Here is a 14,801-nt window from a genome sequence, read left to right as displayed (position 1 = left end):
TTTTTTTTTTTTTTTTTTTTTTTTTTTTTTTTTTTTTTTTTTTGGCGTTGCTTCATTTCAGTTTATTCGGTTTCCTCACATACTTGAGGAAGCTGTCTTTCTCCTGTGTGATCTCTCAACTTTTTTATCGTGCGATTTAAAAACCACAAATGGATAGTGTGAGAGAAAACACCACAGGCGTTCCTTCTATATTTAGATGCCATTGCCGAACTGTTATTGTATTAGAAGTTTGAGTAGGGAATCAAGACATATCAACTTTGAAGGCTGGGGAGCTGTGGCAGCCAGAACTCTCTTCTAGAGGTAACAAATATTCAAATCTCCTATTTTTGCTGCTCCTGCTGTGGACTGTTCCAGAGTTTGTGCAGTATATTGCCACTTTCTTGAACTATAAATACTAGAAATGCTTTTCAGAATCTTATGGCTATTGGGTATGATTAGAGATGTTTGTTCTAATACGTACGGTTAGTGTAGATAGTATCACACAGTTCTACATCTGATCTATTATAAGACTTCCTACTGCCAGAACTGTGGTCTCACATACAGTAGTAATAAAGTTAGATACTTCTAACTGTACTGGAACAGAAATTTTGTTGAGTGGATGGATGCAAGGAGTTATACCCCCTTTCCCAAAGCCCTTACTGGATGGGAGATGGTGGAATAAAAGGGACGGATTGTGTATCATGTTTATCTAGCACTGACTTAAAATAAAGCTTTAAATATTGTGCATATCTGCATTGAGGCACATTCTGCTTTATCTTCCATGGCTGTGCTTGAGATGGGTAGGAGCTGGAATTTGATTATCCTATGGAATAATCTAGAGGACTACAAGCAGGGCCTTCTTCGCTGAGCTCTCTCAACACTGAACTGCGCTTTCCTGAACCTAAGCTAAGCCAATATTCATCTGTGGTATCTGTTTAGGCAAGGGTGAGGCTGTTTTCTTTCTCCTTGAGTTTGTTGAGCACTTTGAGCAGTGAGTAAGGTAGGTTGATTGACTTGTTTGGATGACTTAATTGGTGATTCTAGATTTTGCCCCTTAGAAGACTTCTTTATCTTTGTGAATTGTTCAGACACCTCATCAGAACATCTTAAAAACTAAAAATTAACTAATAGGTTGTGCATTGTTTAGGTTTTAAGTAGACAGCATGATTGTGACTGACAGGGGGTTTGGAGGTAGACTGATAAATGCATGAAGTCCTGGAACTAATTACTTTCCTGCTGCTTGTTAGCAGAACTCCTTATATAACAGAACAAGTAAGTTCTTGTTTTCCTATCTCTACACACACACACACACACACACACACACACACACACACACACACACTGCTCCCAAGTTATAAAAGATTAATTTAATGTTTTGCTTGGGAACCAGTTAACAGTACCACAGTGGTCCTAGGTCTCCTCATTACATTTGGGCTGGTAAAATGCATTGCTGTCCCTGCAACCACTATTGCTTCTGAAGAGTGGGGAAGAGCAGAGAGGAGGTTTAAAAAAGGTCAGCTGGCATTGCCTCTAAACCGGGGGTCGGCAACGTTCGGCACGCGGCTCGCCAGGGCAAGCACCCTGGCGGGCCGGGCCACTTTTATTTACCTGCTGACGCGGCAGGTTCGGCCGATCGCGGCCCCCACTGGCCGCGGTTCGCCGTCCTGGGCCAATGGGGGCGGCGAGAAGCCGCGGCCAGCGCATCGCTCGCCCGCGCCGCTTCTCGCCACCCCCATTGGCCCAGGACGGCGAACCGCGGCCAGTGGGGGCCGCGATCGGCCGAACCTGCCGCGTCAGCAGGTAAATAAAAGTGGCCCGGCCCGCCAGGGTGCTTGCCCTGGCGAGCCGCGTGCCGAACGTTGCCGACCCCTGCTCTAAACTGTCAATTTCCCAACTCAAGTTAGGTTGGGAAATCAAATCTTCCTGAGATGGATTATATTCTTCTTCTCTGAAGAACGCTAGTGTGCAAGTGGAAGAATAGCCACTTTAACTGAAACTATACAGAAACTGCACCCATTTGACTAAATCTTCTAAATTGATTTATTTTGTTGCAACCCCCGTGTGGGGATGCTCTTAAATTGGTTTGAGTGCCTTCATTTGGTAATTCAACAAACTTGGTATAAGGTATTTTTAAGATGGTTTGCGTGTCTACTCACTGTAGAGTGTACAGTTCTGTGTAGAGCAAATCTATGTTTCCACAACATTGCTGTCACCTTGGTTCTGACTGAAGTGGCAGAGCCTTTAGGATCTTTCTGTCCAGTGGCAAAGTTGTAGACCAGAGTGAATGTAGCTGTGTGAAAACAATGAGGAGTCCTTGTGGCACCTTAGAGACTAACTCATTTATTTGGGTATAAGCTTTCGTGGGCTAGAACCCACTTCATCAGATGCATGAAGTGAAAAATACAGGAGCAGGTATAAATACATGAAAGGATGGGGGTTGCTTTACCAAGTATGAGGTCATCCTAACGAGAAATCAGTTAACAGCAGGATACCAAAGGAGGAAAAATAACTTTTTTGAAGTGGTAAGAGTGGCCCATTGCAGACAGTTGACAAGAAGGTGTGAGTAACAGTAGGGAGAAATTAGTATTGGGGAAATTAAGTTTAGGTTTTGTAATGACCCAACCACTCCCAGTCTTTATTCAGGCCTAATCTGATGGTATCCAGACACACTGTCTTCCAGTGAGGAAATGACTGATAAGCTTTAATGAATCAGGGAGCAGGTTTGCACTGTGACAATTTTAGTTACCTCAGGTGTCCAGAGTGAATCGCCTCCACCTGCTTACAGTAGTTTGGGTGGGGGGGGAGGTGGGAGACCTGTATATACCCCCCAGGGGAAACTCCCCAGCCACCAGCTGCTGGCAACCCAGGTTCTTTGCTCCGGGTTTCATGAGCCCTTCTCTTTCCCTCTGTAGGCTAACTATTTATACACCCCACTTTAAAAAGCGACAGAGTCCTGTGGCACCTTATAGACTAACAGACGTATTGGAGCATAAGCTTTCGTGGGTGAATACCCTACACCGAGTCACCAGTCCCTTATCTTATGGAGGCATATAATGTACACAAATCCTCTGCCTGCATGGAAGCAGTGCACCCTGGTTCCACCTCAGTTCAACACTCTCCTTAGCGTAAAGCGTTTAGACAGGTCTGTAGTAAAACCAGTTTGAAGTTTATTTAACAGAGCTAAAGATAGAAATAGAGATTCAAATAAAAGCAAATACAAGGGTTTAGAAACCTAAGGCTACAGGTAAAATAAAAATAAAATAAAATGCTATCTTTAGCCTATACTTATTAACAAGTTACCTTCCTGTCTAATAACATATTTCTCACCCACATGTTCAGTTCAGAAAGCTGGCATCCACCTTTCATGAGAGAACCCCGCTGGCAGAGTTTCTCCTCTGTAATGGATAACAACTTGGGCCATTCTGCTCCTGTACATTTACAGGCTGTTTTAGTTCAGGGATGCCCCTCTTCTGAGAGCTCTTCTGAGGTTCATTTCAGGGTGGATTTGATTTAAATCATCATTTAAATCACTAGTCAGGAAGACTCGATTTAATCATGGTTTTCTACATAAAAGTGCATTCTTGTTGGTTGTTATAAACTTAATACATATTCTTCACAACTCAGAGAGATGTAGGATTCATTTTTAGAAGGTACACACTATACATTTTTTAAGTGATTTTGAAAACTTTTCAGATTAGTTTTACAGCTATATCAGAAAATGGATGATTGTTTGGTTATTTCATTTACTAAAGGTAATAGAAGCAGATATTTATGAAGTCATTGGGAGGTGAACTATCTCCAATTCAACAGGTTAATCATTAATATTTGGAGGATTTTCTTGCCATGCTGTATTAGGAGGAGAACATCACCAGACAGACATTTAAATTGTTTTATTTAACTAAAACAACAACATTAAGTATTCTGGATTTTTTTCTTCAACAGCAAACATATAATATTTTAACAAAACAAGCATATATCCCTCCCTTCTCACGTTTATCTCCAGACTTCTTCTCCTTGTTCAGATGTATTCCGCCCCAACAATCTTCTGTTCGTTGAACTTTTTGAAACTGTGCTTTTAGAGACAGGAAAGGGATTGACCCTGTACACAAATTTGCAGAGGGACAATAGGGTTGAGGTCTGTTGTTTCTCACCTCTCTATTTATCTAAGTGATGGATAACTAACAGCACCCTTTGAATCCTGGATCCTTTTGGCTTGAAGGGCAGGAGCTGTTGATAGCTTGCAATTAGTGAAAAATTGTTTAGTCAAAGATCTAGCTTGTTAGAATTCACTTTTAGGCACAAGAAAGTGTCATATTTGTTTTTTGTAACGTTTTCTTTCTCTTATTCTGCCTGGTGTCCCTTCAATCTCTGTTCTTTTTAAAATAAACTTATTCTTAATTTTACTGTAAACTGTTAGTGCTGTTATGTTGAAGTAAAGGGCGAGTCTTCTGCTAATCTAAAAGGCTGATGTGTGCTCGGTCTCTTTGGAGCCAACAAATTTAATAATTTCTGAGTATCCAGTGAGATGTCTCTGGGGAACTCGGGAACTGGGGTTCACTGGTTACCAGCAGGCCAAGTTTAATACCGGTGGAATCTTGGCATTTTCTGGTGAACTGGACAGACTGGTGTGGCAGGGAGCTGACAGTCAGTAATCTCTAGCAAAGCTCACTCTCTTGTTCAGGCAGAGGAGTAACAGTGGCTTACAGTTCTCGGTTCCCAGAGGAGAGCATCACAACTAGTTATCTCAACTATCAAAAGGGAGTCAAAGGTGGGGTCTGAACTTTCCTCTTGCTCTAGAATAAGTCCCCGTAGGCCTGGGTTGAGGCACATTGGTGAGACAGTGGGGGGGTGGAAATTGGAATGTCTATTTCCCATTTTTAACTTATGTGACAAAACTTTAGTCTCTTGAGTCCAGTGTACAGCAAAGTAAAACTGTTACAGCAATCCTCCAATTTGTACTGTAAACAGGACATTAATTTAGGCTTTCTGAAACTGACTAACTTTGGACATGAGATGCCAACAAAACTCTGAAGATCCAATTTGCCATATAATTTGCCCACTTGTCGGGGGGTGGGAGTGGAGTAACAATATAGTTGGGTCCCCTCAGCTAGATGCAGTTTTAGTGTACACAGGTCCATGGCTTTTCCCTTTCTTTGGGTCTGAATGCTTCTGAATTTGCTTGATTGTCTGCCTGGGCAGCCTGCTGTGAATTGCTCAGCCTGCAGTGTCCACTGACAATTTGCAGGTTACAAAAGCAGCTGTTTGGACACACTGACCATTTACTGGAGGCAGAGCTCTTTATTTTGTAGATGTGCCTCTTTATCTGGGGGCTGAGGAGTGGGTGGGAGATAGACAGACGTGTTTTTATTTGTTCCAGATTGTTAAAAGTGACCTCCAAAGAATTTAACAATTGGTCTTGTACCTTTTTTCCTTTATAATGGCTGTGTTATGGGGGAAAAGAGATGCTGGGTAGGAACATTTTGGGAAGATCAAACATCTTTTAGCAGTACCCACCATCTATTTTCCCCCATAACACAGCCATTTAGCAAGCAGGCCAGGTCTACCCTAGGACTCTTTCTGGCATAGCTGTGTTGATCAGGGATGTGATTTGTGACCAACATACCTGTACCAGCAAAAGGCTACTGTGTGGGTGCAGCTTATACCGGCAGAATTTAGCACAAGCATACAATATCTAGAATAGACTGATCCTGTCAAAATTAAACTGGTTTTCAACACCACCTGGATATTTTAACCCAACATGGAGATTACAACGCAGAACAAAAGTTACAATCAGAAAACAGTCTCGAAACATGGAGTTCACAGTTCGACCCAGACTTGTCACATAAGCTGTTTAGGCATAAGGTACCTTTTTAGTGATATAACTGTGTATCCACACTAAGAGGGTTGTACCAGTGTAACTATCTCAATTGGAAGTATAACTATCCTTTCCCTCAACCCAAACTGAAATAGTTCTACCAGTACCAAAAATTATAACCAGGCCATGGGTAACATAACAGGTGTGACTTTGCAAGAATGGGGCCAGTAAATTACTTGATACAGTATATTGGTATTCCTATACCAGCAAAGCGGTGGTAAGGCTGAAATAAGCAAAAGTGGCTACCAGATTTCTACTGCATTAATAGCCCAAAGTCACTTAAAAAGTAGCCCAGTCTGGGCTAGTTTTGGCCTAGTAGTCCAATAAATTATCTATCTATAGGCTGGGAATGCACTGCCAAGGTGCATGGAGGGGACAGTACCCTGGGCAAGGGCACAAACACGGAGGGCAAGAAGCCAGCCTCTGCTCCGGGCTGGGTGGCAGGAGTGAGGGGTTTGCTGGGGTCTGGAAGACAGACACATACAGGGTTGGGGGGAGGGCACTCAAGGGAACACATGAGTGCCTGGGTCCCCGCATGAGCCACTTACTTGCAGCACAGATCAGACCCAGTGAGCCCACAAAGGGGCCAGAGCCACCGGCAGGAGGAAGGGGCAGCATCTTCCCTCCTGCTGCAAACTTCATCCAAGGTGGTGGGGGGAAGCTGTGGGGTGACATCCTGACAGCAGGGAGGTGTCCAGAACAGCAGCTGCCGCCGCCTCCTGCCTGAGCAGCTCCAAAGGCTTGTCCTGAGCTGACTCTCCCCCCCCACCCCTCGACACACGAGGCTGGTTCTGGGTGTCTCCACAGGACATGGGATGGGGCTAGGGGTGTGCTCTGCCTACCTGAGCACACAATGGGCAGGGGGACACCCCAACATCCACCCCCACCCAGATCTGCCCCGGGCCAGGCTCTCACCTGCGCAGCACAGCAGGAGGCACTTGAGAAGCAAGGCCAGTGATTGGCTCCATGGCGGGGTAGAGGCAGCACGATAGCCACAGATGGCAGAGGAGCAGGGCAGTGCAGGTGATTGACCTATCACTTAGTTCCAGGGGCCAAAGCTCTATGCTCTCTTCTCTCTTCCCTCCCCCCCGGGGGGGGGACACACACAGCACAGGCAGTGCCCCCTCTCCCGGGGAGGGGACACAGCACAGACTTACACACCATAGCTATGTCAGCCTAAGTTTTAAGTGTAGAGCAAGCTTAAGCCTGTGTTACTTGTTTACTGCCACTCCTTCATTGTTCCTCAATTGGTTAACTAGAAATCTAGAGCTCCCACTGCCAGGGGGACTCTGGGGGGCAATGTGTCTAAGCAACTGGGGCTCAGGCACTGGTTCCCGGCTTGACGTGGCCAGATTGTGGGACCCCACAGCCAAAGAAGGATGCCAGTGTCTGCATCTGGGAGTGTGCCCGAGACCCCCAGAGCTAGGAACTGTGATTGGTCACTAGTGGGGCTTAGCAGTAAGTAGGATTCAGCAGTTGGATCCAGTTGCAATAGACTGGTATCTGCTCAGAGAGAGGGCCCGAGACCAGTGCCTGCTTATTAGTGCCAGTATATGGGAATAAACTATATTGATTATAAACACCTTTGTCTGAATACATGCATCCACACTAGGCAGAATACTTATATCCACAAATTTACAAGTCTGGTTAAACTGCTTAAGGGGTATGAAATATGCTGCATGATTGTGTCCTGGTTACAGGAAGGCAACCGTGTATCAGGTAAAACTGCTGCCAAAGGTGACATGTTAGCTTACCATAGTTCTACTGGAGTATTAACCATGTTGTGTCTTTATATGCCATAAGTAGAGCCTGGCATGTCATTTAACTGTGTAATAAACTTGGCTAAATATTAGTCTAGACAGGGTTTTAAAAGGTCCAATTAATCTTTGGAGGTCACATCTTTGTTGCTCTTTGACTGTAGACAGTTTTCTGAAGCTGGGTTAACTGTAGCAGGAGCTCATTAGTTTATCTGTCTAGGTTCTTATACTGTGGCTATCACCATGGTATCTGAATAAGTCACTAAGAAGGGTTTATCTCTCAGTGGTTGTATCATGGCAACTACAAACCTTTTTCTTTAAATGGAATCTCAGTGAGGAATGCAGCAAAAAATTGCAGAGGCTCTAAACTTGAGTTCTACAGTCTGTTCACAGCCATGTTCTCTCCTGTTGCTAACGTTAAGACACTTGGGGTTTTGGAAGATGTTTCTATGTGTTTTAATGAGAAACTTACTATCTCTCCACTTTCTGAGTGTGTCAGACTTGGCAGTGAGCATGTGCATTTTAATGTTATAAAAGGGGTGGAGGGGCAGTGTTTTAACTGTGACCTACTAAACAGATGCTACTTATCATGTTTACTTTTCAGTTACTTAAATATATTTCTGTAGGGCAGGGGTTGGTGAACCTATGTCCTACAGGCCAGATCCCGCCTGTTGCTTAATTTCATCCAGCCCGCAGAGTGGGGTCAGGGGCTCTCCCTGCCCGGCGCTCCAGCTGGGGAGCGGAGTTGGGGCTCGCCTTGCTCCACCCGCCTGATGCTCCAGTTGGGGAGCAGGGTCGGGGCAAGGCCCGTTCCCCGGCCGGAGCGCCGTGCAGGGGGGTGGAGCAGATGGGGGGGCATGGTGGGGCCCCCCAAATGGCTGGGGCTCCTAGGCACGCCCCACTGGGAGTAGGGCAAGTGAGCAGACTGCCCAGTGGCAGCAGAGGAATATTCAAAAAAGGTAGGTCTTCCCCCTTGGGGAGCCAGGCCTGGTGTGGGGACAGGACAGGAGCAGTTGCTGCTGGAGAGCGGCGTCTCTTCTTGGAGCTGGGTGTGTGCCCAGGGCCCCCCAGTTGGCTGGGGCTACTGGGTCCATCACCCCCCGCAAGGCTGGCTGGAGGGGATCATGGGGAGGTGGCCTCAATTCCTTCTGTCCCCGCCCTTCCTCCTGCCATTGCCCGTCCACCCACCCCGGAGCAGGGAGAGGACAGCCCCTCTTGGTCCCGTTCTGGGGAGGAGGGTCCCTCCACCCTCCCGGGGATCCTACACTTGGCTCTGGGCCCCCCAGAAATATGCTGACAACCTGGGGGAATTCAGAGAAGAGCCATATGACAGCACCGGGGGATGGTAGGGCTGATTTATGGCAAGAACCGCATCACTGCATCTGATCCAAAGACCGGGGTAGTCAATGGCATAGCCTTTGGATCAGACCCTTGCTTTTTATTTTTGTGTGGCCCGCGACTGATTTTTTTTTTTTTTTTTTTCCCCTGTGGGTCAATGGCCCTGATAGAAAAAAGGTTCCTCACTCCTGCTCTAGGGGTTCTCAACTACTCAGTGTGGATCACAGCTTAATAAAACTCATTTGTCCTTCCTATTCATGACTGTAGCCCACTTTCTTTCCCATTTGTGATCAAATATTCATGTGGCAACTAGTAATTGCTCACATGGAAAAGTCCTGTTAGGAAAGTGAATTTTTAGCTGTCTCTATTACAATAGATTTTAGTCTGTTTTTTGCTCTTCCTTTCTCTGTTCTGTTTGTCTTACGTACAAAAGGGTAGTAAGCACCATATAACCAACTCTACACAGATGAGTATGGGAACCTCTTATACCTAATCTTTTGAAACTTTATTGTGGACATAGAATCATAGAAATGTAGGGCTGAAAAGGACCTCAAGAGGGTCATCTAGTCCATCCCCCTGTGCTGAGGCAGGTTAAGTATATGTAGACCATCCCTGACAGGCGTTTGTCTAACTTGCTCTTAAATCTCCGAATATTGGGATTCTACAGTCTCCCTACAAAACCTGTTCCAGTGCTGCTATCCTTGTATTTAGAAACCTTTTTTTCCCAAATATCTAACCTAAATTTACCTTGCTGCAAACTAAAGCTGTTTACTACTTATCCTACCCTTGGTGAACATATAAAGAGAACAGTGATTAATTATTTTTTAACTTTTTACATACCTGAAGACTTATGTTCCTTCAGTCTTCACTTCTTTACACTAAACATCCCCAGTTCTTTCAACCTTTCCTCATACATCATATTTTCTAAACCTCTCCATTTTTGTTTCTGTCCTTTGGACTCTCCAGTTTGTTCAAATTCTTCTTAAAGCATGGTGCCCAAAACTGGACACAGTACTCCAGCTGAGGCCTCACTAGTGCTGAGTAGAACAGAACAGTTACCTCCCATTTCTTACACATGACATCCCAGAATGAAACTTGACTTTTTTGTGGCAGCGTCACTCTGACTCATTCAGTTTGTGCTTGCCCGTAAGCCCAGCTCCATTTCAGCTGTGTATTGGCTTGCCAATAATTCCCCATTTTGTAGTAGTGCATTTTGTTTTTTCCCTTCCTTAGGCTTGGTCTACACTAAACCCCCAAATCGAACTAAGGTACGCAACTTCAGCTACATGAATAACGTAGCTGAAGTTCGAAGTACCTTAGTTCGAACTTACCTCGGTCCACACGCGGCAGGCAGGCTCCCCCGTCGACTCCGCGGTACTCCTCTCGTCTAGCTGGAGTACCGCAGTCGACGGCGAGCACTTCCTGGTTCAACTTATCGCGTCCAGACAAGACGCGATAAGTCGAACCCAGAACTTCGATTGCCAGCTGCCGAACTAGCGGCTGGGTGTAGACATACCCTAAGTGTAGTTCTTTGCTTTGTTTTTAACTGACTTGCATCTTGCTGATTTCAGATCTGTTTTCCAATTTGTCAAGGTAATTTTGAATTCTAATCCAGTCCTCCAAAGTGCTTGCAACCCTTTTCAGTTTGGTGTCAACTGCAGATTTTGTAAGTGTACTCTCTATTACATCCTTCAAGCCCTTAATGCAGGGGTGGGCAAACTACGGCCTGTGGGCCGAATCTGGCCCACCAGCTGTTTTAAGCTGACCCTTGAGCTCCTGCTGGGGAGCAGGGTCTGGGGCTTGCCCCACTCTGGCACTTTAGCTGGGGAGCAGGGTCAGGGGCCGCTCCACGCGACTCCTGGAAGCTGTGGCATGGCCCCCCTCCGGCTCCTGCACGCTCCAATGGGAGCTGCAGGGGTGGTGCCTGCAGACGGGGCAGCGTGCGGAGCTGTCTGGCCATGCCTCTGCGCAGGAGCAGGGACATGTCACTGCTTCTGGGAGCTGCTTGAGGTAAGTGCCGCCTGGAGCCTGCACCCCTGAGCCTCTCCCCATGCCCCAACCCCCCCTGCCCCAGCTCTGATCCCCCTCCTGCTCTCTGAACCCCTCGTTCCCAGCGCAGAGCACCCTCCTATACCCCAAACTCCTCATCCGAGCCCCACTTTGGAGTCTGCACCCCCAACCAGAGCCCTCACCCCCTCCCACACCCCAACCCCAATTTTGTGAGCATTCATGGCCCGCCATACAATTTCTATTCCCAGATGTGGCCGTCGGGCCAAAAAGTTTGCCCACCCCTGTCTTAATGCAAACTTTGAGTAGTACCGGACCCATGACAGACCTGTGAAAGACATCACTTGATGTGTCCTTGTAGTATGACAGCAAACCACCATTGATAAATACTCTTTGAATATAGTTTTTCAACCAGTTGTGCACTCACCTTATGGTAATTTAATCTAGACCCCATTTTCCTAGCTTGTTCAGGCAATCTTTTGATTCTGTCATTTCCTAGCACACCTGTGTCTTTGCAACCTTAAGGTTTGTTTAATATAGTTGTTTTTGCGTGTAGCTTAAAAGTGTTATGCTAATGTAGAATGCAGTATTGTAGCAGTGTTGGTCCCAGGATATTAGCGACACAAGGTGGGTGTCTTTTATTGGACAACTTCTATTTATTCAATTGATTCTTACTATGGTCATGTCTACACTTACTGGTAGATTGGCACTGCTGCAATTGATGCAGCGAGTGTCGATTTAGCGGGTCTGGTGAAGACACACTAAATGGATGGGAGAACCATCTCCCATTGATTTATGTATTCCACCTCTCTGAGAAGCGTAAGAGAAGTCAACAGGGGATGCTCTCCCGTTGACATAGCCACTGCGCTAAGTGGATCTAACTACGTTGACTTCAGTTACGTTACTCACGTAACTGAAGTTGTGTAAATTAGATCGATTTACCAAGGTAGTGTAGACCAGCCCTATATCTGCTTGTGATTTGTAACTGTGTGTGTGTTAAGTGCTTAGATGCTACTGTAGTGATTAGTAGTAGATATATACCTTCAATAGATTGTCTTGCGTAAAAAGATCTCTCTCTCTCTCTCTCAACTCATGGATCTCAGAATTATTTAAATGTTAATGTCTTCTAGCATTCCTAACTGACCAATCACTGATTATGCTCCCTCCTGTTGCATTAGATCTTGAAGTGTTTAGCACAAAGTTGGTGTTGTAGAAGATGAGCGACTACTAACAGATAATACTCCCAGAATGAGGGAAGGCTAGGAGTCAGTTAATTTGAATCAAGGAATTTCCCGCTACTTAACATCTTGAATGCGAGTTTCCCAAAATTTATTTGCAGCAGCACATGAGTGTAAATTCACTTCAGGAATGGCTCTTAACAATCTTGAGGGGATAGAAAATGACTCTTGGGGACCAGAAAGGAGCAACGACTCTGGCTATGACATGAGAGCAGGCACTCATACCATTGTTTTTGTCTAACAGATCTATAGGACGTGGTGGTAAAAACACCAATGGCTGCCTAAACCCTAGTGGAGAGATAATTACTACTACTACTACTACTACTGGTGTAAGAAAGGGAGTGCTAATGTAAGAGAGGGAGATTTCCCAAGAAGTCTAATATAAACAAGACTAGAACTCTGTCTTGTAATGCAGCCTGCCATGTGCCAAGGAATACAAAGATTATAGTATCTTTTATGGTGGTTTAGTTGTCTGTCTAAAAGTACAGAGTTAGCTAGAAAGAACTTCCATAGTATCCATGTTGGGTATTTGTTTCAAAAAGCAAATATTTATTAAACACTTTTAGCTTTATGTTGTGAATTGACTGACTCTCATCTTGGGGAACATATTAGCTAGTGCTCTTGAAGGGAACATTCTTTCTGTCACCTTTAGAGGACACCAGAGCAAGGGAAATGGTTAAGAATTACTGGTCATATGAGTACAAATGGAAGTCTCATCTAATAAGAGGTGCCGCAGATAGTCCTGTAAGAGCATGGGCACCAATTGGATAAATCTCCCTGCAGGTAACTGTGTGTCATATACCTAACCAACTTCCTAGAATCTTTCAGACTTCAGCTGTGTAAACTCTGTTTGCTTTTCAGGGACAACGCATTGTCTTCAAAACCCATCCCACAAGAGGGAGCAGAATCTCTCTGAGAAGGCCCCCAGTGTCTCATGAACGAACCAACGGATCTCGATAACACTGTTATTCCAGAGCCAGTCCTACGGCTCAGGAAAGGACACATGCCCGACAGTGCAGGACAGTCAAACTATGATGATGACCACTCTGATGAGGAGCCAGCTTTATCCTTGGACCTGCAAAAGGTAAGTTGGGTACCTTGAAACTCTGCGAATGACTCTGGATAAATGAGACTTGACTCTTAGGTGCTGCATAATTGTTTTGGAATGTATGAATTAAGGGCCAGATTTTATAAGATATTTAGGCCCCTTATAAATGGGATTGAAATGATGAGATTTAGGCACCTAGGTGCTTTTGAAAATCCCACTAGGTGCCTAAATACCTTTAAAAATCTGTCCCTAAGAGCCTATAATCATTATAGGAGTACAGACTTTTTAAAAACAAAGTAGAAACGTATCTGAAATGTGTAGTATACATGGGAAAGGGGGTGTGAGTGGGAAACACAGGCAATATGCTCTAAGAACAAACATATATGCAAACTTCCTGCTCATCAGATACGTGGGATTAAGCTATATGCTCAATGTCAACTGAATTGGTTCATATTGGATGAGTTTCTTCATCATAAGCTAAAGATTCTGTAATGTCCAGGAAGAAATAGAACTGCAGCTCCTTTCTGTGCTTTAACAGCTGTATGACTGCGAGGACTCATGCTACTCCATTGTCCTTGGAAGATGGGGACCACTTGGATAGTGTAGAAAAATCAGCCTGTCAGTGGCACTGTGCCTTGCTGATAATGTCTGTAAATGCTGTGGTTTGAGATGGGTGTGGACAGAAGCATAATTCAGTCTGCTGCTAGGCTACAAATTGGCTGTTAGTACAGAGTTAACTGAAGAGGCTTACTGAATTCAGCTTAAAATATCCCTGCAACAAGAGTGAAAAACAACCAGTGTTCATTGTTCTTCTAAAGGATTGCAAATAAGCAAAGTCTGTCCTCATGATACAGAATTTTTTTTAGCAATTATATACTTAGAAAGTATTTTGGGTATCTCATGAGAACTTCTAGGACTCTGGCTCTATAATATAATAAAATTAATATTCTGCCTTCCTGCCATTGCGTAGGTGGTCCTATATACATCTGTTTGTCTTTACGCAAATGAAAGGTAGGGGTGTGTGTGTGTGTGTGTGTGTGTGTGTGTGTACATATAGACTTACTTTCACATTATCAGCCAATGTCTAGTGTTAATGTTGTAGTGATTAATGGTGGCATGTAGACTGATTTTTAGTGTTTAATTATTAGGGCTTCAGATTTGTCACAGCATTTTCATCAAAAATCAGGGTGCAGTCACAGTAAATTTAGAAAAGTCATGGGTTTAATGTGACTGCTCCATAATTGTTGATTTTAAAAAAAAAAAAACCCACAATCCAACAAATGAAATTCAGCTTTACCTCTTGAAAATGATAGCAGGCCAGCATTGGCCTCTTTTCCTCACCGAGGAGGCACAGACTATCTGTAGCAGCACCCTTCATCCAGGCACTACAACCCTAATACCAGCCCAGGAGGAAAGGATGGAGTATTGGGGCTTCTGAGTGAGCTTGCCCCACACTTACCCAGCAATGGCAATTTCTGTCCTGCCGGGTTGGGCCTGGGGGTTGAGAGCTAGCCTGACCCCCACTCACCTTGGGTGTGGGCAGTGGCAGCTCCTGTGTC

At 44.9% G+C, this 14,801-nt stretch overlaps 1 protein-coding gene across 2 annotated transcripts in view; it reads left to right on the top strand.

Annotated features, from left to right (window-relative positions):
- The window catches only part of ADIPOR2 (adiponectin receptor 2), a 77,322-nt gene that overhangs the window by 24,657 nt on the left and 37,864 nt on the right, over positions 1-14,801 (top strand). Inside the window, exons 1-2 of one of the 2 annotated variants that reach the window (XM_026654334.2) lie at positions 78-300; positions 13,056-13,278. In XM_026654334.2, coding sequence (XP_026510119.1) covers positions 13,129-13,278 — 150 coding nt within the window. In that variant the 5' untranslated portion in view covers positions 78-300; positions 13,056-13,128. Of the gene's footprint in view, positions 1-77; positions 301-13,055; positions 13,279-14,801 lie in introns of those variants that run through there. The other variant, XM_026654335.2, reaches the window with a different exon arrangement.

Source organism: Terrapene carolina, unplaced genomic scaffold (genome assembly GCF_002925995.2).
Source record: "Terrapene carolina triunguis isolate 2854851 unplaced genomic scaffold, T_m_triunguis-2.0 Scaffold190, whole genome shotgun sequence".
Taxonomy (NCBI): domain Eukaryota; kingdom Metazoa; phylum Chordata; order Testudines; family Emydidae; genus Terrapene; species Terrapene triunguis.
This window is presented reverse-complemented; position numbering and strand designations above follow the sequence as displayed.